The sequence below is a fragment of the Brassica napus genome, chromosome A2 (assembly GCF_020379485.1).
Source record: "Brassica napus cultivar Da-Ae chromosome A2, Da-Ae, whole genome shotgun sequence".
Lineage (NCBI taxonomy): Eukaryota > Viridiplantae > Streptophyta > Magnoliopsida > Brassicales > Brassicaceae > Brassica > Brassica napus.
The window spans coordinates 27,167,633-27,190,407 of record NC_063435.1 but is presented as its reverse complement, the minus strand read 5'-3'; the positions used below and the strand labels follow the sequence as shown (position 1 = coordinate 27,190,407).

At 34.8% G+C, this 22,775-nt stretch overlaps 5 protein-coding genes and 1 pseudogene across 6 annotated transcripts; 1 reads left to right on the top strand and 5 right to left on the bottom strand.

Annotated features, from left to right (window-relative positions):
* Nucleotides 1-5,007: 5,007 nt before the first annotated feature.
* On the bottom strand, nucleotides 5,008-7,132 carry LOC111206104 (zinc finger protein JAGGED-like). Its single transcript, XM_022702445.2, has one exon. The coding sequence runs from the start codon at nucleotides 6,108-6,110 to the stop codon at nucleotides 5,289-5,291; it is 822 nt and encodes a 273-aa protein (XP_022558166.1). The 5' UTR covers nucleotides 6,111-7,132; the 3' UTR covers nucleotides 5,008-5,288.
* Nucleotides 7,133-7,365: 233 nt separating this feature from the next.
* Nucleotides 7,366-9,209, bottom strand: LOC111202729 (annotated as a pseudogene).
* Nucleotides 9,210-9,507: 298 nt separating this feature from the next.
* Nucleotides 9,508-10,739, bottom strand: LOC111206105 (60S ribosomal protein L18-2-like). The gene is made up of 5 exons (XM_022702449.2): nucleotides 10,617-10,739; nucleotides 10,399-10,488; nucleotides 10,200-10,328; nucleotides 9,932-10,114; nucleotides 9,508-9,839 (listed from the first exon to the last, which is right to left on the bottom strand). Exons 1-5 carry the CDS (start codon nucleotides 10,722-10,724, stop codon nucleotides 9,681-9,683), a joined length of 669 nt encoding a protein of 222 aa, XP_022558170.1. The 5' UTR covers nucleotides 10,725-10,739; the 3' UTR covers nucleotides 9,508-9,680.
* Nucleotides 10,740-10,808: 69 nt separating this feature from the next.
* Nucleotides 10,809-13,160, top strand: LOC111206107 (serine/threonine-protein phosphatase PP1 isozyme 9-like). The gene is made up of 4 exons (XM_022702451.2): nucleotides 10,809-11,226; nucleotides 11,746-12,305; nucleotides 12,387-12,566; nucleotides 12,708-13,160. Exons 1-4 carry the CDS (start codon nucleotides 11,034-11,036, stop codon nucleotides 12,729-12,731), a joined length of 957 nt encoding a protein of 318 aa, XP_022558172.1. The 5' UTR covers nucleotides 10,809-11,033; the 3' UTR covers nucleotides 12,732-13,160.
* Nucleotides 13,161-14,475: 1,315 nt separating this feature from the next.
* On the bottom strand, nucleotides 14,476-15,689 carry LOC111206110 (50S ribosomal protein L18-like). The gene is made up of 2 exons (XM_022702454.2): nucleotides 15,546-15,689; nucleotides 14,476-15,066 (listed from the first exon to the last, which is right to left on the bottom strand). Exon 2 carries the CDS (start codon nucleotides 15,036-15,038, stop codon nucleotides 14,694-14,696), a length of 345 nt encoding a protein of 114 aa, XP_022558175.1. The 5' UTR covers nucleotides 15,039-15,066; nucleotides 15,546-15,689; the 3' UTR covers nucleotides 14,476-14,693.
* Nucleotides 15,690-17,744: 2,055 nt separating this feature from the next.
* LOC106452096 (zinc finger BED domain-containing protein RICESLEEPER 2-like) lies at nucleotides 17,745-21,447 on the bottom strand. 2 transcript variants are annotated; one of them, XM_048745999.1, is made up of 7 exons: nucleotides 21,132-21,446; nucleotides 20,930-21,055; nucleotides 19,035-19,571; nucleotides 18,630-18,952; nucleotides 18,448-18,552; nucleotides 18,298-18,359; nucleotides 17,745-17,917 (listed from the first exon to the last, which is right to left on the bottom strand). In XM_048745999.1, exons 3-5 carry the CDS (start codon nucleotides 19,560-19,562, stop codon nucleotides 18,549-18,551), a joined length of 855 nt encoding a protein of 284 aa, XP_048601956.1. In that variant the 5' UTR covers nucleotides 19,563-19,571; nucleotides 20,930-21,055; nucleotides 21,132-21,446; the 3' UTR covers nucleotides 17,745-17,917; nucleotides 18,298-18,359; nucleotides 18,448-18,548. The 2 variants fall into 2 exon arrangements, with proteins under 2 accessions (XP_048601956.1, XP_048601958.1); XM_048746001.1 differs by having other exon boundaries at nucleotides 18,228-18,359; nucleotides 20,930-21,447.
* Nucleotides 21,448-22,775: the final 1,328 nt, after the last annotated feature.

Here is a 22,775-nt window from a genome sequence, read left to right as displayed (position 1 = left end):
ATGTCTTAGTTATTCATTTGATTTGAATATGCTTAACTTGAGTACTTTAGCAAATTTTTATAATCATAAAGAAGGACATAACTTGAAATAAAAATACATAAGCAATTACGATTCTTTTTATTCTTTTTTTTTTTTTTGTAAACTCGATTTTTTTTATTCGAAAAGGTAGAATTACATCTTGAGAGACAGATCAATCCCCCAATCTTTAGAACCATTAATGTTGGAACTGTTTTCACCAAAGTGTGAAACAAAATCTGCTGAGTAATGGTCACGACTTCCAATGGTTGAAATAAGATCTCTTGTGTAAATCTTAGGAATGTTAGCATTACAATTACCACGAACAAGTCTTTGCGATAAATCACTAAAAAATGAGGTTGAAGTAGATGAAGGAGATGGTTCAATATTCATGATCAGACAGCCATGCTCAGAACTATACCGAATTTTCTTAAATAATGGCTGTAAATCTGGTTTGCGTTTAGAAAAATCAAATAAACTAACCCTAGTACGAGTTTTGTCAAATGAAGAGTCGTTTAAAGACTGAGAAATGTTCGAGTACAGGTTAAGGTAGAAGAGGCTAGGATGCTCCGGCTCCATCTCTTTGCGTTTCATAACCATGATCTCTCTTTTGTGTGAGAACTAGTTTTCTAGCTTTGTGAGAGAACTATATCTTGAAAGAACCACAAGTTTAAACCCTAAATTGTGAGACAGTATCTTTAATCAAACTCTCAAACCCACTAGTTTGCTCTATATGCACTTATGATGTCAGAAACACTGTCCTATTTATATAGTGCCAGGAAGTTAACTGTCTTAATTAAGTTTTTAATTTTGGGTGAGGTTTATCTAGTACTTAAGGTATAATATTTTTATGGGTTGACAAATGCATTAATGTCATGAAACTAAAAAGAGTTATTTTCAAATTATATGGGAACAAATGAGGCCCAGTATTTATCTTTCTTCACTAAATAATATATTATGTGCTTTTATTGCTTTCATAAAGTTGGTAAATGAAATGTACAGCAAATTAATACTCAGCAATTCCTTAATTATTATTAAAATAAGTCATAAAAATTAATGATGATACATGCATGTAATATGTATCATTTGGGATAGAAAAAAATTCCAAAAGTACCTCGTCGGAAATCCGTCAGAACAGTCTATTTCCGACGGGTTTCCAACAGATTTGACCGTCAGAAATTTCTCCTTTTCTTGTAGTGAGATATGTAACTAATATACTATAGCATTGTTTTAAATTTATAAGATTACAGACTTCGGTTTATAACATTTTTTTATATCTGTGGTTTGTCCCAAATCACCACCGCATCCGTAGAATCCACGTTTTTACCACTTAAAGCGCTCCAAATGGCCATATTCAAACCAAGATGGCGATACTCATAGCTGTTAAATCTTTACCACAAGAACCGGAAGCTTCGGTTTATAACTTTAAATATGTAACTTTCTGTTCATTCAAAAACATCATTAAAACAAAATTATTAAATTTTAGTAAACATGTCGAGTATATAGTAGCCAAAAATTGATTTGATTGTTGATAATTTTTTTTGTTAAAGGCTATACATCAATATTTTTTCATAAAAAGTACCAATATTCAGATATATGTTTAATAATTTTGTTAGCAGGTTTCTGATTTGTAAAAAAAAAAAAGTCACAAAATGTTCACCAACTACATTTTATATAATTTTTAGCAAGAGCTACATTAAATTGAATAATTTAGTTATTCATAATTTTATTATAAATTTTCTTAGGTAGTCAAATTACATTTATAGAGACTAATTGTTAAATATACAAAATTCATTTACCAAAATTTAACTAATTTAAAATAAGTAAATTACTAGTATTTATTTTTAAAGTTTTGATCACTTATAATTTAGATAAAAAGAATATAGAATTAGAGAACAATTGTTTTCAATGCTACCCATCTTAGGCTTGGTGGCGACTCAGCGACTGAAGCAAATGAAATTTTGAGAATTATTTTAATTATTATTAAATATTTCAAATCTAGTACCATTATTAAATTAAATCCTATAGTTTTAGTTAACCTATAACAATAAAATATAAAACTATAATATATTATATATATCTTATAAATACATCCATTAAGATAAATTAATTTCATTTTATATTTTATATTTATTTCATATTTTTTCTATATTAATAGAATATTAATTAATATATATATTGAAATTAAGTTTGATAAGAACTTAATATTTTCTTCCTTTAAAATTTTAGATTTTATTTTTAATCCAATATTAATAATTAATAATTTATTATTTTAAATAAAAAATTAATAGAAATAAACTATACTGCACAATGCTTAGCTTTTATTATTTCATGAAAAGTTATTTAAATGAAATATTTTTATAAAATTGGAAATACACATACAAAATTAATGTTAATGAATATATGATTAAAATTAATGTATATATAAATTAAATTATAAAATGTTGATTTATGATAACATTTTTTTTAAATTAAATATTCAATATGACCCTGGTTAGATTGTTTTGATGGGTGTCCATATGGATGTGGAGTTACCAGTTTTGTTTACAGAGTTTACATGATTCTGTTTATGTTGCTCACAAAAAAAAGAATATTTTGCTAGGTGGTGAGCATCGGTTCCTTTAAATCTTTTTTTTTGACAGCCGGTTTCTTTAAACCAAGAGTTATGAATTTTGTTAAAAAAACACTTTATTTACTATTAGACTATTAGTGCAACACTTTTGATACGTTTTGATTCTAAGTGACATAATAAATACAAAGAAGGTGCAAAAAGTAAAGAGGAAGAGTTTCTTCAAAAAAATAAAGAGGAAGAGGTGAAGCAAACAACTAAAGGCACTCTCATTTGCAGTATCTCCATGAGTCTATATCTAATATAGAATTGAAAAAAAAAATTATAAAGTTTTGCAGCATAGTTGGTCTCTATCATCGTCACCACCGATCAGATCTCCACCATACCCTTTTCTTTTTCAAAAAAGAAAAGAAAAGAAAAAGAAAATAAAACTGACCAAAAAAGTGTCTCATCTGAGATATCCCAAAATAATTTGTGAAAAATCATTCACACATGTCAAGTGATGATTGATTTAAATTTTAATTATACAAATAAATTTAATAAAAAGTAGTTTTATATTGGGTTAGATGTTCTTGTGAATATACCATTGAGAATGCCTTAAAAAAAACACTGTTAACTTTTTATACCAAATCAGGTTATGATGAAACTGTGGTAAGTCGTAAACAGTTGGATCTTGGATTTGGAGGAAACTCCTCAGACTCCATAAGCTTGCAAAGTTCTTCTTTCGTATGAATATCTAGAGTGGTCGTACAATGAGGTTTTGGACAGACCTATGGCACCCAATGGTATCACATGTGAGATTGGCACCCAAAACTTGGAACTGGTCACAATGCAAGGATTCGTGATGTTATTGTCAGGAATGAATGGAGGTTTCAGAACTGGTGACCGCCACATTCAACATCTTGTACATGAGACTTAGCAGTTTTTGGTGACTTTGGTAACGAATGGTAATGATGGTGTATTAATGAAAAGAGGTGAGGATGATTATCGTGATCATTTCAAGACCACTGAAATTTGGAACCAACTAAGGCATTGCCAGGAGAAAAAGCAATGGAGTAAAATTATTTGGTTCTCTCATGGTGTTCTACAGTTTGCTTTTGTCGCTTAGCTGGCAATCAAGGATAGACTGTCTACTGGACGCTGGATGCGTAGTTATAGTCTGGTCAAAGGTTGTTTATTTTGTGGGAAGCTAGATGAAAATAGAGATCATTTCTTTTTTGCTTGTCCTTATACTTTCACTTAATAGATAGTAGTGGTGGGAAACCTATTGGCCCGCGAGCCAAACTCAGATTGGAATATTACGGCGTCCATGCTAATTTTTGGTACCTATGATGTACTCTCCTATATTCTCATCCACCTTGCATTTCAGGTAACTATTACTACATATTGGGAGAGAGGAATAAACGGAGGCATAAGCCAAATTTGAAAGGATTGATGCGTCGTTGGTTATAAGGACACCGTACGTGACATATTGATTGCTCTTTTGACAAATTTTTGGGATTGTTTTTTTCATTATTCTTTACAAAATGATTAAACCTTGTACCTATAATCTTTCTTGGTGATTAATAAAATTTAACATTTCATTAAAAAAAAGTTTATAGTCTCAAGTACTCACTTATCAATCAAAGCTACGATTTGTTGATGGAATATGAACTCATTTGATGCATGCCATTTTCTTTTCATAACGACATATATAAGGTGCGTTCTCATGTAATAATATACAACAATATCATATCATATCTTGAGACTTCAGTTCATGTTGAATTGAGACATAAACATCCTATAGCTACGTTTTGTATATTTTTATTGCCGTCGCTTGCCGCAGCGTTTGTTCGCTGAACATGGCTTTACTATTGATCATCCTTGGGATTTTTGTCCATTTATACTTAGGAGGAAACATCTGCAAAATCAAACCAGAAGTTCGGTTTGCAAAGTTACTTTTCAAATCATGGAGTAACGCATTGGTTCATAATATTCGATTGGCTTTAGGGGTATGAAATATAAGTTGTTTCTAATAGTTTTTCGCACGTATTTTTCTGGTTAGCATAAAAAATCTACTTTTGAGAAATTTGAGTCAACACGGTCTCTTCAACTTACTTTTTAAAGATATACAAAACGCTCCATCGTAAATGCAAGTCTATTCTTGGACATTGCTCTAATATAATACATTTGATTTGATGCATCTCGTTTTGTTTTAGTAGCGATTAGCGATTAGCGAAGGTTTTCTTTATAAATAACGCTATGGTGCGTACATTGTAATATACATCCATCCTGAATCTCGAATAAACTCATCTTACGTGAAACAATGAACATATTTCTTCATGCGTTCCCTTCCTTAATATATTCAACGCTATTACTAATAGCTTGACTAACTTGCACAAGAAAATATATTTGAATAACTAGTTTTTTTAATCAGTGTCCCCACCTATACGAGATATATAAATTATCTAAATTTTTTTAAGACTCACGCTATATAAATCACAACAATAAAAAAAAAGAAAATCAGAGATTAAAAAAAACAACCAAGACACAATGAGATGTCAATAGATGGAGAGATGATACAGACAAAGGAACATTTAAACTGAAATACAATAAAAAGGAGAACAACAATATTCATAGACAGAGATGAGGTGTATGGAGAGAGGTCTCTAATAGCTATGATACCTCAAAAATGAAAACCAAATAAACACACATACAATATTACTCAAAGGGATAGAGATAAATCAATGCCCCAGCTTTTAGATGTCCCTTTTTCTGGCTGATCATTATCATCATCATCAATCTCGACGATCTTGTCATTCCCTACCTTTGAGATGAGATTCTCTTCGCTCAATACATTCTTTTGAGAATAGCAAACGCTAGAGAGATTGGTGGCTCGAGGAGGAGGTGGAAAAGGAGGAATGTTTCTAGGAATCATCGGGGGATTGTTGTTGTAAGAGGGTCTTGGTGCAAGCCCCATTGAAGAAGAACCATTGGTACAAGTGGTCCCAGTGAAGAAGCGGGTAGGAGTCATGCGAGGAACTATGGCCACGTTGGTGAGACCACCACCGAACGATGGGTACAATCCTGTTCTTGTACGTTTGAGTACAGGTTCAAGAGTGATCCCAAGATGATTATCATTCGATAAAGCATCTTGTGAATACCCACCTAAGAGCAAGTGAGGCTTGTCTAGGTAAGGGCTCAAAAAGGAGAGTCCTGGAAAGTTTGCTTCCATCTCCTTACGCTTCTTGTCCCAGTCTCGCTCCTGTTTGTGTGCGTTCTGGTGGCCACCTAGGGCTTGAGAGGTTGAGAACCGTTTGTTGCAGAAGTGACAAATGTAGATCTTATTTGATTTTGATGGGTAGAACTTCATGATCTCACTTCCTGTTCGGACAGGATCGGATCTGAAACTAGGGTTCTCACTTCTGGACATAGCCTCCTGTGGGGACCCTAGTATCAGATTGTTGCTCTCTGCTGCTATCTCCTTGAACTCCTCCATGGCCTGGATGACAACCGGTTGCGGTGTGGAAGAGGTTGAAGAAGACATAACAAAATCTTTTTCTTTAATTTTTTTAAGGATTCAGAAGTGATCTTTATCTCTTTGTGCTATATTCGGAGAAGTGAGGACGCTATTTATTGAGAAAATAGTCTTAGTGTTCTTCAACTATTATGGTATAAAATCTTCAAGGGTAAAATTTAATCAGTCTTTGAATTCATATATAAAAAAATTATGGTCGTCTCTTTAGGTATGTGATTCTACTCTCCGTCTTAAAATCGCATTCTTCTGTGAAACTGTGATTCCATATTTTTGAATTTTATGATCATTTTTTTCTCTTTTGTCTTCCAACATGACATTTTATGTGAAATATGTACGAACCGATGTAAATTATATAAAATACTATATGGTTATAGTTTAGAGTCATTTTCTAACCATCTTGATTTTACTAAATTTATCTTCCAAAGCTATATTTGTGTGAAAAATACACCACTATAATTTGATGTTTATTCACTCATTCGAATATGTTGTATTTCGTGTGTGTAATAGCAGTGTAATATATATCAATATTACAAAAATATATTAGTTTTAAATATAATATTTTGAAAACAACGTTTTTCAATTATCTTAATTTTTCTATTTTGTGTCTATGCTACGTACGTAATATAGTACTACTATAAATCCATTTACGAAAGTTTCTTTGACAAAAGAAAATATTAATTAAGAAACTAACTAGTCAAAGTAACATCTTTCACTATAAGGAAGGATACTATTATTCTTCACTAAATTCATACGAAATATTTAATCACTTAAAATACAAGGAAACTGCAATGTAACATATGGAAAACCCAACGTGGAAGATGTTTCATAAACATTGTACTTAGACTGCTTGGCCTTGACCTGTTTGACTACAGTTGGTTCTTTGCAATGTGAAAAAGTATTAGTATAAAAGATTGTGAGATTTTTATAATTAGTTTCTTGGTCGTAATCAACTTTTAATTTCTATGTTTAAAAGCAAAATGACAAATATGGTGCATGAACTAGGAAGAATAACAGCTTTATCCCAGAAAGGTTTGAATACCTTTATAGTGTCATTATCTTTTTTCTTAAGCCAGACTTCAGAACTATTGGTAATTGTATCGAAGATACATTCATGAATACGGATTTATTACTACACAATCTGAGTTTGTATCTATCCTTTTTCACAAAAACAGATCAGCATTATGAAATATTATTCTTCTCTTGGATAACACCAACATTATATTTTTCTCTTTTCCAAGTGATGTCTGTAAATAATAAAGATAAACAGCTAAGAAATATGTATAATTTTTTTTAATAACCCTTGGGTATATGGCGGACCGAAGTCCAACCGACTAATTTTTTGGAGGCCCGTTTACCGGCGCCAGACATACGGATTAATCTAAGTTTGGTAGATTTCAAACTCTAGAAATGTAACATATTTCCAAGTCTGCCGTACCATTCGACCACACTTGTGTGGTTAATACATATAAACTGAAAAAGCATATATATAGGGAACACAATATGAGTAGCCTTTAATTTTATTATTTTGGAACATTGTGGAAACTAAAAACAAAATTTGGATAGGCTTTAAAGTTTAGAGGCATTTTCTACCCCCGATTAATTATATAGAAGTTTTCATACTAGGGATCGATCCTCGTGTAAATTCCCACCAAGAACGTGTTATTTCTGCCCCCACACAAGCATTAGTTAATAACTTAATATATATATTGCTGCACTAAGTATATAATTTCAATTTCAATTTATTCTATGTTCTTTTTGAACTAAGCTAGCATGAATATCTGGAACACAGGTTAGGTATAAGAAACGAGAACGAGATCGAGATTTTTTAACACACTGATAGAGTAAATAACACCATAGTAGAACTTCAAACACCGAGACAGGAGTCACGGGACATGTAGTTTAAAGAAAACACAAACTTAAGACTCATCAAGAGAATGTCTTGAGCCCATTCACGCAACAAACAAAAAGATAATAGAAACCTATTTTTCGAAACATTCTTAGTACTCCTCGCCTTCGTCATCCTCATCATCACCACCTTCAGCACCAACCTCCTCATAATCCTTCTCCAACGCCGCAAGATCCTCACGAGCCTCAGAGAACTCTCCTTCCTCCATACCCTCACCGACATACCAGTGAACGAACGCACGTTTCGCGTACATGAGATCGAACTTTGTGATCAATCCTCGAGAACACCTCAGCGACACTCGTCGAGTTAGAGATCATACACACAGCTCTCTGCACTTTCGCAAGGTCTCCTCCAGGGACAACGGTCGGTGGCTGGTAGTTGATACCGCACTTGAACACCAGTCAACGAACTGGATGGTACGTTTGGTCTTGATTGTTCCGACAGCTGCGTTCACGTCCTTGGGGACGACATCACAACGGTACATCAAACAGCAAGCCATGTATTTGCCGTGACGTGGGTCACATTTAGCCATCATGGAAGCTGGCTCGAAAGCGCTGTTTGTGATCTCAGCAACAGAGAGCTGCTCGTGGAAGGCCTTCTCAGCAGAGATCACTGGTGCGTAGGAGGAAAGCATGAAGTGGATTCTTGGGTATGGGACCAAGTTGGTCTGGAACTCAGTGACATCCACGTTCAATGCACCATCGAACCTTAGAGAAGCAGTCAATGAAGAGATAACCTGAACCAAAAATCAAGAATTAACATTAAACATCAAAATTAGCGTCAAAGAGTTGTTTTTGTGGGCTGGTGTTATAATACCTGTCTACCTGAGAGACAAGACGGTTGAGGTTGGTGTAAGTTGGCCTCTCAATGTTGAGGGAACGTCTACAGATGTCGTAGATAGCTTCATTGTCGAGGAGGATAGAGACATCAGTGTGTTCCAAAAGCGAGTGAGTGGAGAGGACACTGTTGTAAGGCTCAACAACAGATGTAGACACCTGAGGAGATGGGTAAACAGTGAAACCAAGCTTGGATTTTTTCCCATAGTCCACAGAGAGTCTCTCAAGGAGAAGAGACCCCAGACCAGACCCAGTTCCTCCACCAACAGCATTGAAGACAAGGAAGCCTTGGAGACCAGTGCAGTTATCAGCGAGCTTTCTGACCAAGCACAGATCAACAATCTCCTTCCCAACTGTTATTTCTAAACATTAAACACCATTGATTTGTTTTTCGCGGTTTAAGCACTCTAGATTTTGACAATTTCAAAGCCCAATATCGAACTTTTAATCCCAATATTAACCACAAAAAAAAAAGACACCCTGTTACCTACCGTTGAGTTTTGTTTCAATATATTTGTTAGAAAGTAGAAACCGTAGTGTTCTTATTAGACTAGTGTCATTAATCATTATGATTATGAAAATTACTTTACGGATGACTTCTGTAAAACTACATTTTCAGCTAGTGGTCCAACAATTAACATGCAACTTTAAGCACTAAACAATCTGAAAAGACTCTTTGGAATAAGTAAATTCTTAAGCAAAACATTTAAATGTCGAGTAGAACATAATAAAAACAAAAAGCTTAAAACATTGTCTGCAAGAGGGGAAGAGGAACACGAGTTCTCTAAGAAAATTTCGATTATGAAACCAACCATAACGAAACAACAGAGATATTTCTTAGACCTTGAAACCACGACTCTTTCGCTTTCCTCTAGCCTTCTCAAACTTCCTTCCCTTAGCCCTCACATAGGGCTTGGAGTGACTGTGCGGCACACCAGGAGCTGGACCAAAGTGCTTCACTGCTTCACGCGAGTTCTTTGGTCCTCTAAGTAGAACCTGTCACAAGATATTATTTAAGTTCATAAACTAAATTTCAAATACAAAAGCATCAAGGTAAAGAAAGGGGATTCCATTTTCAAATGACTCACCGTGTTCTGTCCCAGTGGAGCAACGAGAGCAAGCTGATCAAAAGTCAAGCACTCTCCACCAGCTTTCTCAATCCTAGCCCTAGCCCTCTCTGTAAACCTCAAGGCAGTAACCTTCATTGCAGGAATCTCATGCACTCTCAAATCATCAGTAATAGTCCCAACCAACACAGCAATCTTACCATCCTATAGTAAGAGAAAAAAAAACACATGATTTAACCTTATCCAGACAAACAAAGCCTAACTAGATTGTGTCTCAAAGGAAACAAACCTTGCCCTTCATAAACTCCACGAGCTTGGAGAGTGAAAGAGGAGCCTTGTTGACTTTACTCATGAAAAGCCTCTTAAGGATCACAGCATCGAACTTGCTTCCGGTTCTCCTAACCAAAAACCGGTACAGCTACAAAACAGGAGAAAACCACATTAAACCAATCTGACATTACGATCCAACTAATATCAATTTTATTTACCTTGACGAGAAGCTTGAGGTAGACATCATCGGACTTTGGCGCTGTCCTTTTGGTCTTCTTGCTCTTACCTCCCGCGATAAGATCGATACCCTACAATTACCAGAAAACTAAAGAATCAAGCATCTCCAGATTAATCCTCAACTATAAGCTATAGCGCAGATCAATAAGCGTAGGAAACTCATAAGAGAAGATATTAAGCGGCGGAGATGAGTACGTACCATGGCGTGAGCTGTCGAGTGTCTGCAACGGAGAGAGACTGAAATGAAATTAGGGTTTATAAATTTATAGGAACAAGCTCGCTCGCGTTTTAGGTTTCGTGACGTCATCTTCGCTTTAGGCCTTCTTTGGGCCCAAATAAAAAGCCCATTTATATGTAGATCATTTTAATTGGTTTTTATTTATTTTTGTTTTTTTTTTCTTGTGTGAATATCAAGTTCTTCTGGGTTCTCATCGTTTGACGACCCTTCATCCTCAATTCCATCTTTCCCACGCTTTCTCGGGAAAATTCAAAGCGAGAAAATATTTAATTCGATCGGTGTCTAAGCACGACCCATTACTCCTCTCCTGCTTGTGAACGAAACCCTTGTACCAAGTTTCGATTTTGGTGAGGAAAACTTGAGATCTGAGAGAAGACGATGATGACGAGTATGGAAGGGATGATAGAGAAAGGAGTGTTGGACGATATCATCAGAAGATTGTTAGAAGGCAGAGGAGGCAAACAGGTTCAGCTATCAGAGTGCGAGATTCGTCAACTCTGCTCCAACGCTCGTCAAATCTTCCTCTCTCAACCCAATCTCCTCGAGCTCCATGCCCCAATCCGCATCTGCGGTAATCTCTCTCTCTCTCTCTCTTTCTCATGATGAAATTTGCATAATTGGGGTTGAAAAGTAGCAAACTTTAGGGATTTGAGCATCTGGGTATTGTAATTGGGGGTGAAAGTATCAAAATTTAGGGATTTGATCATCTGGGTATTGTGATTGTGGGTGAAAGTAGCAAACTTTAGGGATTTGAGCATATGGGTATTCTAATTGGGTGACAAAAGTAGCAAACTTTAGGGATTTGAGCATCTGGGTATTGTAGTTGGGTGACAAAAGTAGCAAACTTTAGGGATTGGAGCATCTGGGTAATGTAATTGTGGGTGAAAGTAGCAAACTTTAGGGATTTGAGCATATGGGTATTCTAATTGGGAGTGAATGTAGCAAAATTTAGGGATTCTTTGTGAATTTGAGGTTGATCATGGAGGTGAAAGTAGCAAAACTTTAGGGTTTCTCTGTAAATTTGAAGTTAATTTTGATACTTGGGGTGAAAGTAACAAACTTTAGGGCTTCTATGTGAATTTGAGATCAGGTGATATCCATGGCCAGTATCAAGATCTTCTTCGGCTATTCGAATACGGAGGCTACCCTCCATCAGCGACCTATCTCTTCCTTGGCGACTACGTTGACAGAGGCAAGCAAAGTCTCGAGACCATATGTCTACTCCTCGCTTACAAGATTCGTTACCCGTCAAAGATTTATCTCCTGAGAGGCAACCACGAGGACGCCAAGATCAACAGAATCTACGGCTTCTACGACGAGTGCAAGCGTAGATTCAACGTACGTCTCTGGAAGATCTTTACCGATTGCTTCAACTCTTTACCCGTGGCAGCGCTCATCGACGACAAGATCTTGTGTATGCATGGAGGGTTGTCGCCGGAGTTGGAGAATTTGAATCAGATTCGAGAGATTGAGAGGCCTACTGAGATTCCGGACAACGGTCTTCTTTGTGATTTGCTTTGGTCGGATCCTGACCAGAAGAGGGAAGGATGGTCTGATAGTGATAGAGGCATCTCTTGTACTTTTGGAGCTGATAAAGTCGATGAGTTTTTGGATAAGAATGATCTTGACCTTATTTGCCGTGGCCATCAGGTAAAAAGCTAAGATGTGTTTTTGTTGTTGTAATGGTTGAGACTTTTAGTGGAGATGTGTGATGGGTTTTGTGTGTTGCAGGTAGTGGAAGATGGGTACGAGTTTTTTGCGAATAGGAGGTTAGTTACGATATTCTCAGCTCCAAACTATGGTGGAGAGTTTGATAACGCTGGTGCATTGTTGAGCGTGGACGAGTCTCTTGTTTGCTCTTTTGAAATTATGAAACCGGCTCCAGCTTCTAGTAGTCATCCTCTCAAGAAGGTTCGTTTCTACCAAGAAAGTATATAGATTCAGACTTATCTTGTAACACAGTTTCTTCAACAGAACATCAATATGAGATTGTAGCATGAACTTCATGTCCACAATCTTAACAACTATTTTTCATATGTTTCTCTTTATCAGGTACCCAAAATGGGGAAGTCTTGAAGTCTAGTCTTCTCTTTAAGCATAACGGTTCCACAGCTCAAGCTAGACTCAATATTTGAACTTCCATTATAACTGTGTCTGTCAGTATGGGTTGAATGCATTGAAGAACCGAAAGGGTCCTTAGTCATCATCAAGCAACTTCTGTATAAAGATAAAGTGAGAGAGCAAAAATACACTTCCTTTTCTGTGTGTAGAGATGCAGAATGATCTTGTCTTCTGCTTCTGGAGATTTTTAACTCCTTGAGAGTCTCTTTTCCCTTTTAGTTTAAGTTAGAGTGCATTTGTTAGATTTATATTTGCTTGTTTAAACCCTTTTGCATATCATCAAGGTACCACATTTTTTTCATTTTAGCTCGAATGTTCTTCTCAAGACGAACATTGAAACTTCAACAAAAACATAGTGTTCCATAAGCTTACTTAGCTTGTTCATTCAAAGGCTTACAACTATTATCTATTCAAGAGTACAGAATCTCTCTCTATTGATATAGAGGTTGATTGTTTGTAGTTTCTAAAATGGTTTTTGGTTTTTGATTTTTTAAAAGCTAATTTTTTGCCAATCAAGATTTTGGAAAAATAGATTTCCTAAATTTTCGGAAAACTAGATTTTGAAATAACTACCTACTTCTTAGCAAAAACTAAAAACTACATTTTTTTGGATTCCTTGAGCAATGTACGTGATTTGTTTTCTTTTTTTTTTCTTTTTGTAGAATTATTAATATATCTATATCTATGCATTAATATAGTATAAACAACAAAAATAAATTAGTGATAACTATTCCAAAAAATAGTAAGAATCACTAAGAAAAAATAAACAAAATTCTTTTTTGTCTATCATGTAAATTTAAATTCTAAAATTACAAAATAAAAATCATCCAAACAATCATCACTTAAGTAAAAAGCATTTGTACATATCAATAACATTTTAAAAAATTTCAACAAAATAAAATTAATTATTTAAATTTTATTTATGTAAAGTTTACATGTTTTTTAATAATCTATAGGTATTATTTGCCAAAATTTATAGTACATTTTTGCTAATCATAAAAAAATCTTTAATGTAGTAAGACTACTTTATTAATTAAATGATATTTTATTTAGATTAAAATATTTGAATTACATATAGAAAATTTTTGTAACAAAATTACATAATTTTTTTTATTTTACCATTTTTTTAAAAAATATACTTTTATTTTTTATAAAATATAATTATTAATTATCCAGAATTAAATGTACTTTAAAATCTCGTTACTGAATATTTATTTTGTAATATTAAAATTTCATAAAATTATTAATATAGAATTTTCTTAATTATCCCTATATATTACATGAAATGTGTTACAATTATATTAAACATATAAATAAATAAAAAATATGTAGAAATCATTTTTTAATAATAATAATTATATATTAAATTCAAAAACAAAAAAAATTACCATTTAGGTTTTTATAAATCTGAATTCTACAATGATGTTCGTGAAATTATTTTTGTATTTATATAGATTTATGATAGTTTTATTTGTATTTATAGTTTCTGTTTTGATATAATTTTATCAAATAAGTTTATGTGTATTTTGATGCTAATATTTTATATTTTATTATTTTAGAGTAAAGTGTTAATAATAATTTTATATAAAATCAAAAACCAAAAACTAAAATCTAAAGCAACCATTCATGATTTTCAAAAAACTAAAAGCTACTGCAAAATCAAAAACGAAAAACTAAAAACTAAAATCCAAAATCTAAAAACCAAAATCCAAAAACTAAAAACTAAAATCCAAAAACCATTAAAACAATCATCACCATAATCTTACAACCCAATAGTCAAAGTTTTATAACATTTATTCTCCTTTGACATCTTTCTTCACAACTAAGCAAAGGCTTTGATTGTGGCAACGCTCTGATCTCAAGCCAAAAAGAAGGACAATGTTCCCAACATGAAAGTGATGGATTGTTGAATAATCCTCAAAGCAACTTGACGCCAGCTTCCCTGACGGAATCGATCACAGCCTTGACTTTACCATGATACATCTGCTCTTTCTTCATGTGAATAGTAACAGCTGGAATGTCTTTCATCAAGAGCCTTTCTCCAAGGAGTTTACCAATCTTTGCAGCAGCAGCCACGTCGCGTGTGATCCCCATTGTTTCCCTCAATGCTTTCTCCTGTGAGCTAGCTGAGCAAGCTACTGTGGCTGTTGGTGAGTGGATGACTTGGGCGTGAACAAACTTGTTCGTGAAGTGGAGCTTCAGGACGTAAGGTTTGAGGTAGTCGAAGAGACGTGGTGGTCTCACTGCCGGTGGAATCACCATCTTTCTCTCCCTTTTACTCTTTAAAACTCTGCAAGGAGAAACAAAGTGTAAACACTTCAGAAGATAAAAAATCAAATAAAACTAAAAGAAAACTCTAATTTTCACTAAGCATTATTAACACAACATAAGCAAAGTTTACATGACCAGAGGCAGCAACTGCAGTTAATAACAGTTGAATACTCCATTTTAAGCTAAATCTTCACATATCAGACAAAGTTTTTTTTTTCACATATTAGACAAAGACAAATGTGTGATGTGACACTCCTGTATTAATATAATTCGACTGCTTGTTTGTAGCACCAAAACCAAACCTAGAAGAATCAACATCCTACGTTTTAACTCTCCACTCCTTTCAGACATTTCATCGAACAGTTGGTGGATATCAGTTTGTGACTAAACCATAATCACTAACAAAAAATCCATTCCTTCTCAAGGTTTAAAGCTCAAAAACTAATCTACGGTAAAGAACTTCCAATGTTCTAGACATTGAACCCAGAATTGGCGTACCTGGAAAATTAGGAACGGAGTCCGGCGAAGGAGAGAATGAAGCAAATGCCGACGAGGACGAGATCTTGGGTTTTGATCGACGAACTGTAGTGAGCCCATTATCGGCCCATTTAGACTGGAATTTTGGGTAGTTAGCCCATTGTTTCTTTCAACTAATCTGCATATTTTTTGAAGTAATTTTGATTATGTTTCAATAGCTAAGCCAACCATATACCAAACAAATCAGGCTTCATAATGAGTCGTTTGTCTGGTTGTTAGTTACAAAGTCAACTACATCAATGTAGTTTATTACTAGTTTCATCATTTATATAACAAAATTATATTAATTGTTACATTGTGGAATACTTCAGTACTATATTTAAGTAAATGGCAAATTTTTGGCTCAACAACTACTACTTAATTTTTCATTGATTCTACATTACAACAGTTTATCAACCTCAATACGAGTTATAACTCAATGTAGTACATAGGTCACAACTTAGCCACTGCATTTACTTCTCCAGGGATAAAACACCAACCTGACATCATTGAATGTGGAGAAGCATGTTTTTGATATCGTTAGAAACATGTTTGACACTCAGCCTATCTTCCTCACTATTGAACAATGTAAACGAGTTATTTGGAGGACTACGAATCGAAGACAATGTTCATAACTTCAGATAATTCATTCAAAGACTTTTTTTTTTTTGAAAAAATCGACCTCTTCAAAGAGATTTTCACAATGTTCATTCTTACTTTTTGTTTTATTATTTTATATACAAGAATCCGTTATAAAGTTGTACCCTCCAGTGTGCCCCTTTTTTCTGTCTCCACAAGGACATGACAACATTACTTGCGTAATAAAACTGTGACTTTTATTTGATTTTCTCACTTTCTGAATCTCTATTTATTAACTGCGGAAGAAAGAGAGTCACAGAAGTACGAGTTAATGGCAGTGTGAGTGAAAGAGAGAAAGTCCCCCGCTTTCTACGCCTCCACAGCCTTTCTTCTTTTTACCCTACACACAATCTACACGCTTGCATAATTGCATTCATTTTTATTATCAATGACGTAAGCAACCGGTTGTCTTTCTTCTTTTTTTTTTTTGTTTTTTTGGTTGACAACTAGTTGTCTTTCTATTATACTATTAAGGTTTAACTTAACTTTACTGAAAATTGAAAAAACAAGGTTATTCATAGTCCGTCTGTACATATAAATAAGAAATCAGATTTTGTCTGTCAGAGTTAACAGCAGTCTTCAAACTTGAATATTCCGATTCTTCTATAAAGTAAAATAGTTCCATGATGAGTAACTGAAAAAAGATATACTTATTTGCTAGGAGAATTAGTGAAATAACAAAAAAAAAATCAAAATTAAATTTGTAGAGAGAGATAGGAATAGAAAGGGAGAGAGAATGGGGTTTGGTTATTTTCTTAATTTGGGTTTTTTTGGTTGTAGACTGCAATTTCTTCATTTGTTATCGCAGTTTTTAATAAAATTTCACTAAGTTCAATAATATATCTTAAGCTTTTATACCAAGTTTATTTTTCAGTTAACTATATAAAAATCTATATCAGTGACTTGATATAGACGTAAGTATTGTATATACGTATTGATGCTTTGCAATATCTCATGTGTTAATACCCATTCGTGTGCATAATTCGTACCATTGCCAACAATAAGTGACAATAAGCTGGAGTAGCTATCAATGTTTATTTACTTGGATTAATCCTTCTTATTTATCCACAATATATACATTAAAATATCAAAAATGTAAGCTTAAATTAGTCCAAAAAATATGAACATAGATCAATCATGTAAATTCTCTTCTCACCGTGGATGATTACTTAGCCGGGAGAGGGGGAGGCACACGTGTTGGAGTAGTAGAACACGTGCGAAAATATGATCAACATATATACTGATCGATCTCATTTGTTCGCACGTGCCCTGCTTCTCCAGCAAGTGTAAGTCACCCATTTCATCTCTTATACATCATCTCCATATAGCTAGGGGTGTCAGTTGGGTTGGACCACACCCAAATGGGTATGCCCAATGGGTATTTGTTTTTCCTGGTCTCAAGACACCCACACCCACATCTAGCCCACACCCTATCTAGTCCACACCCAACTTAACCCAACACCCATATGGCCAACCCAAGCTTTCCCATGATTAGCAATTCTGTTTAAGCCCAATTTAATGTAAAAAAAATTATCTCTCAAATCTGCTGAATGTTTAATTTGTATTTGTTCACCTCTAATACAAATATGATGTAAAAAAATGTGGATACAATTTTAAGGTTTTGATAGCTCTGTTTTATGTAAAAAAAAAAATATAACTCTCTGATTTATTGATTCACTTCTTCTCAGCTTCCAGCTTCTCTACTTGTCCTCAGCCTGCAAAAAGGAAAAAAAGAAGGTTCAACACCTACGGTTCAAGCTACTAAAGCAACACATGTTTAACACAAAAGAAGACACATGAAAGCATATGATTGTTGTATGTAGATAAAAGTTAAAAAAGGAGCTCATGAAACCTGAATATCTCTAACTCGTTTCTGAAATATGAAACATTTTTATTTTTTGATTCTCAGCCTACAGAGAAACATTGACCACTTAAACTTACCAACTGTGCTCTTATCTTTTCAGGTATACTAGTCTACAACTAAACTTATCAACACAAGCAAAAGAATAAAAGCTCAGTGTGAACCTGAAGCAAGTCTTCAACTCAAGCCTCATAACTTGTATGTAAACAAAAGTTAAAAATGGAGCTCATGAACCTGAATATCTCTAACGGTTGTTGTAACTTCCATCCATCATCTCAGTTGTTATTCCGCTATGCCTGAAAATCGAGAAACAAGATTCATCAACATACAAACTCAAACTCAAGGCATTTCAATATCTTATCCATAACAAGCACAAGATAGTACCTTCTCTCCACTATCTCTAGTCAAGTCTGTGGACTCTCCACTCTCTTCCTCTTTTTTCCTTCTCTTTCTCTTCTTCCTCTTTCTCCTCTTCTGTCTTCTCATCACCTGCCAAAAAAAATAGTCGCATGAAGCAATTGATTATATGAAGCAATTGTTTATATGAAGCAATTGTTTATACTAACCCATTGCTGGAAACCCTTTTTAACCAGTTTCTAGTACAGACCAAGGCTTGGACATTAGTGGGTAGAAGACAACTCCTATACTTGTTGAGCACTCTACTACCTATGCTAAATGAAGATTCTGAAGCCACAGTTGTTATGGGTATACTCAAAACCTCTCGTGCCATTGTTGCTAACTCTCTGAACCGAGCCGAATTGTCTCTCCAGTAATGTAACACATTTAGTTTCTTGTGAGCGGCGTAGTCAAGCAATGGCTCATCCAGATATATGTCGAGAGCAGACTTGCCACTGCCAACAGCTTTCTGAGAAAAGAAGGCGTAGAATCCCTGAAACAGGTTAAACATCAGTGATTTAATATCAGAAATTCACAACACTTGTCACAAATAACTACAGAAATTGATAACTTACCCCATAACCGGCTGGAACATCGTGTGTTTCTCCTTGTGAAGTTGTTGCAGCACTACTGTTTCTCCGGTTTTTCTTGTAAGCTCCAAACAACTTATAGATCTTTGAACGAACATTAGCCAACCTTCTCTTACAAGTAGACTGATCCAAAACTGAGAAACAATATTCTAAAATCTCAAATTTCAGTCTTGGATCCAAGACTGCAGCAATTGCAAGGATGTCGCTGTACTCATCCCAGTATTTGTCGAACTTAAGCTTCATAGACTTCACCATTTCACAGATAACTTGATCAGAAGAATTTGCATGAGCTCTCAACCAACACTCAATCATCCAAATTTCATTGAAATACAAATTTGATGTTGGGTATGAGGAACCCGAAATCAAATCAGTAATCTCCGAAAATGGTTTCAAAAGCTCAGATAACATTTCCACTCTCCTCCACTCAGAATAAGAAGGAAAACTCACATAACTTTCTTCTACATCTGCCAAGTGACTTAGTGCATTTCTGAACTTTAAAGCTCTAGAAAGCATGAGGAAAGTAGAATTCCAGCGTGTGCTTACATCTAAGACCAGACCTCCTTCATCATCCTCAACTCCCACTGTTTCAACACAGCTTTTAAACATTATTTCCCTACTTTCTGATCCTCTAACGAACTTAACACTCTCCCTGATTTTTTGCAGAGCTCCTCCTATCACTGCTAAGCCATCTTGGACGATCAGATTCAAGATATGTGCTGAGCATCTAACATGGAAAAATTCTCCACCACAGACCAGATCTTTGTGCAGCTGTTTCTTCAGAATACTCTGCATGGAATCGTTCGAAGAAGCGTTGTCGACAGTGAGACAAAAGACCTTCTTTTCCAGTCCCCACTCCTTGAGCAGCTCAACCAGCTTCATTGCAATGGCTATTCCAGTATGAGGGGGAGGAAAAGCAACGAAAGCCAATATCTTAGCTTGCAGATTCCAATCATCATCGACGTAGTGCGCCGTCAAGCAGAGGTAACCTTCAATGGTGATAGCCCTCCATAGATCTGTTGTTAAACAAACTCTACCAGGAAACTCTACCAAGATTTTCCTAAGCTTCTGCTTTTCCCGTTCATAAATCTTCAACACATCAGAAGCTGCTGTGTTTCTACTCCAATACTCAATACTAGAATTAGCATAAGTAAAAGCCATTCTAATCCTCTTATACTCTACAAACCTATAAGGCAGATCATGCTCTATAATGGCCATTGCTATCATCTCACGGAACACCATCATATCTACCTTCCTAGAACTACTTCTAGGTGTTCCAGGTGTTCCAACAGCTTTTGGACATACCTTCAAATGACGAGACAGGGTTGAGGTTCCATTTCTGCGAAGCTTAATGAAGTAGAACCTTTTACAAAGGTTGCATTTGATCTTGGTTTTACCATCAGGCCGCTGTCCTCCAATTATAGTAAACTTTAACCACAACCTAGCTCTACGGCGTGACTGAGCATGTCTTGGTGGCGTGCCTCTGTTAGCCTCTGAAATCTCAATAACTTCATGATCTTCTATATCTTCATCCATCAAATCATTCTGACCATCATCATTCAAGTCTATCGCTTCCATTTTCTGAAACAGCAAAATATTTAAATGAGAAAGGAACAGTACAGTAGCTACTAGCAAGTGAAGACAATCTATAAAAGATACACATAATAATACTAGCAAACTGTGAACACAGAAACATGAACATAGAAAACCCACAACAATAACGAGACTGACTCAAGTTAAGAGAATAAAAGTTGAGTAGAATCTCAGAAAGAGCTAATCAAATACAAAGGTTATCAGGTTAGAGCACTGGTCTTCATTGTATCATGTCAATTAATTAGGCTTGCCAAACAATATTAATTCACATGCAAATATCTATCTAACGTTATGGGGATGTATAATAGGTACCTCCAGCTGAACTAGAGGCTCTCTTACTGAACTAGAGGCAAACAATATTAATTCGCGCAAGCCTGAGAGCGATCTCTCTCAAAAACAAGTTATTAACTTCATCTCTGAACAGGTGTTTATACAATCACAATCATTATATTAATTATTTAACATATTTTGTTGAAGGATTAATTAGCTTACTTGGTTGATTTCTTTGACCACTTAAGAATTTACTATTTGTTTGCCTAAAACCATCGTCAACTGTTGATTAGCTTAAGAGGGTCTGATTCAGCAACTTCTCAAAACTCCAAAACTCCAACGTTGATACTCCAACGTTCTCAACGCCTTGAGAAGGAACAACGGTCATGAACTAAAGCAAGCTGGAGAGGAATAAATCACAGCATACCATTATCAATTTATCATCAGAAAAATCATACCATTATCATCAGAACTAGAGAAAAAAAAAACTAAATCAGAACGAAGCTTTTGAAGTGATTTTAAGAAAAAAAACAAAAAATAAAATCAAAGCTAAAACTTGAGATGGATGAAGAGATAATCCGAGATCAAAGGATCGAAACTAAAACCCACAACACAAAACACGATTGGAGAAATCTGGTTCAGGCCAGAGAAATCATGGTTGGAGAAGACGAATCGAGATGCAGAGAAGCCTCAAGAATCTTTCATCGCGAGAAGAAGATTTTTCATCGGGGAATCGTAAAATGGAAAAATCTGATTTTTCCCCAAAATTAAAAAACCTAATTTTTTAATGTATTGGGTTAACCCAGTGACCAATTGGTTTGGCCCAAACTATCCATGGGCAAATTCGGTTTTGTAGCCCAACTGGACCATTAAGTTATGGGTTCACCCAACACCCACCCAACACAGTCTGGACTGGGTCACACCCATGGGCACCCAACCAATTGACAGCCCTACATATAGCTTCAATGGCCAGTATAGGAAAAGAGAGATATTCTGTTTGTGTAGAAGAAGAGAGTTAAGATTAGAGCGTGGGAGGCAGGAACTTCTGCTTGCTCGTTTACGTACATATATAGTGGGCTTCAAGTGTTTGATAAAATGAGGCAAAACTTTAAAATGGAGTAAGATATATCCTAAATTCAAAAAGTATTAACTTAAAAAAATTGGGAGTGGTATTAAAGTGATTGAGTCTTGAAGTGGGATTTCTTTAAATGTGGATAAGAAGTAAAATAGATAGCTATCATATCACAAAGTCTTTCGTTACTTTAAATGATACAGTATTTATTATTTTCTTTGTCAAATTTACATTGAGAGTGATATATAAACAACACGCATGTCTACATAGTAGATCGATCGGTATATGTTGATCATATTTTCGATAAAACGAGACTCGCAGTCGATAACTACGTAGTAGTGTATTACAAAACAGTAACTAAAGAGAATTATGAAAAATATATATAAAGAAAACAAAAACAATGTAGTTATGCACAAACACTCAAACAGGATTGGCCTTTAACCATGATAAGAGGATCAGATAATCGGTAGTATTATTATGAGACTTGTTAATAAATAAATAACTAAATAAAACATGTATTACGCAATGTATGTAACAGAGACAGGCAGTAAAGATAGGTGACGAGTTTGGAGTCAGTTTATGTCTACCTCCTGCCGCCAGATCCAAGTTCAAGTCTCTCTATTTTTATCCCAATCTTTACTTCATAGTGACGTGCGTTGCTACCACATGTATAGTTATCAACCAAATTATTACGTATTACTTCTCAACTCGGAGTTCAAAATCTTAAGAGCGCTTCCGATCTTAAACTGTTCATGGATACTTGCCAACACTGACTAATTAGTGATGGTTTATAT

Excerpts from the sequence above, each read along its gene's own strand:
- LOC111206104 (XM_022702445.2), bottom strand. The coding sequence starts at position 6,110 with ATGTCTTCTTCAACCTCTTCCACACCGCAACCGGTTGTCATCCAGGCC.
- LOC111206105 (XM_022702449.2), bottom strand. The coding sequence starts at position 10,724 with ATGACGTCACGAAACCTAAAACGCGAGCGAGCTTGTTCCTATAAATTT. Across the intron at positions 10,329-10,398 it reads ACCTCAAGCTTCTCGTCAAG|CTGTACCGGTTTTTGGTTAG; the intron begins GTAAATAAAATT and ends CCTGTTTTGTAG. Across the intron at positions 9,840-9,931 it reads CTCCACTGGGACAGAACACG|GTTCTACTTAGAGGACCAAA; the intron begins GTGAGTCATTTG and ends ATCTTGTGACAG.
- LOC111206107 (XM_022702451.2), top strand. The coding sequence starts at position 11,034 with ATGATGACGAGTATGGAAGGGATGATAGAGAAAGGAGTGTTGGACGAT. Across the intron at positions 12,306-12,386 it reads TTATTTGCCGTGGCCATCAG|GTAGTGGAAGATGGGTACGA; the intron begins GTAAAAAGCTAA and ends TGTGTGTTGCAG. Across the intron at positions 12,567-12,707 it reads GTAGTCATCCTCTCAAGAAG|GTACCCAAAATGGGGAAGTC; the intron begins GTTCGTTTCTAC and ends TCTCTTTATCAG.
- LOC111206110 (XM_022702454.2), bottom strand. The coding sequence starts at position 15,038 with ATGGTGATTCCACCGGCAGTGAGACCACCACGTCTCTTCGACTACCTC.
- LOC106452096 (XM_048746001.1), bottom strand. The coding sequence starts at position 19,562 with ATGCTTTCTAGAGCTTTAAAGTTCAGAAATGCACTAAGTCACTTGGCA. Across the intron at positions 18,953-19,034 it reads ATGTTCCAGCCGGTTATGGG|GGATTCTACGCCTTCTTTTC; the intron begins GTAAGTTATCAA and ends AACCTGTTTCAG.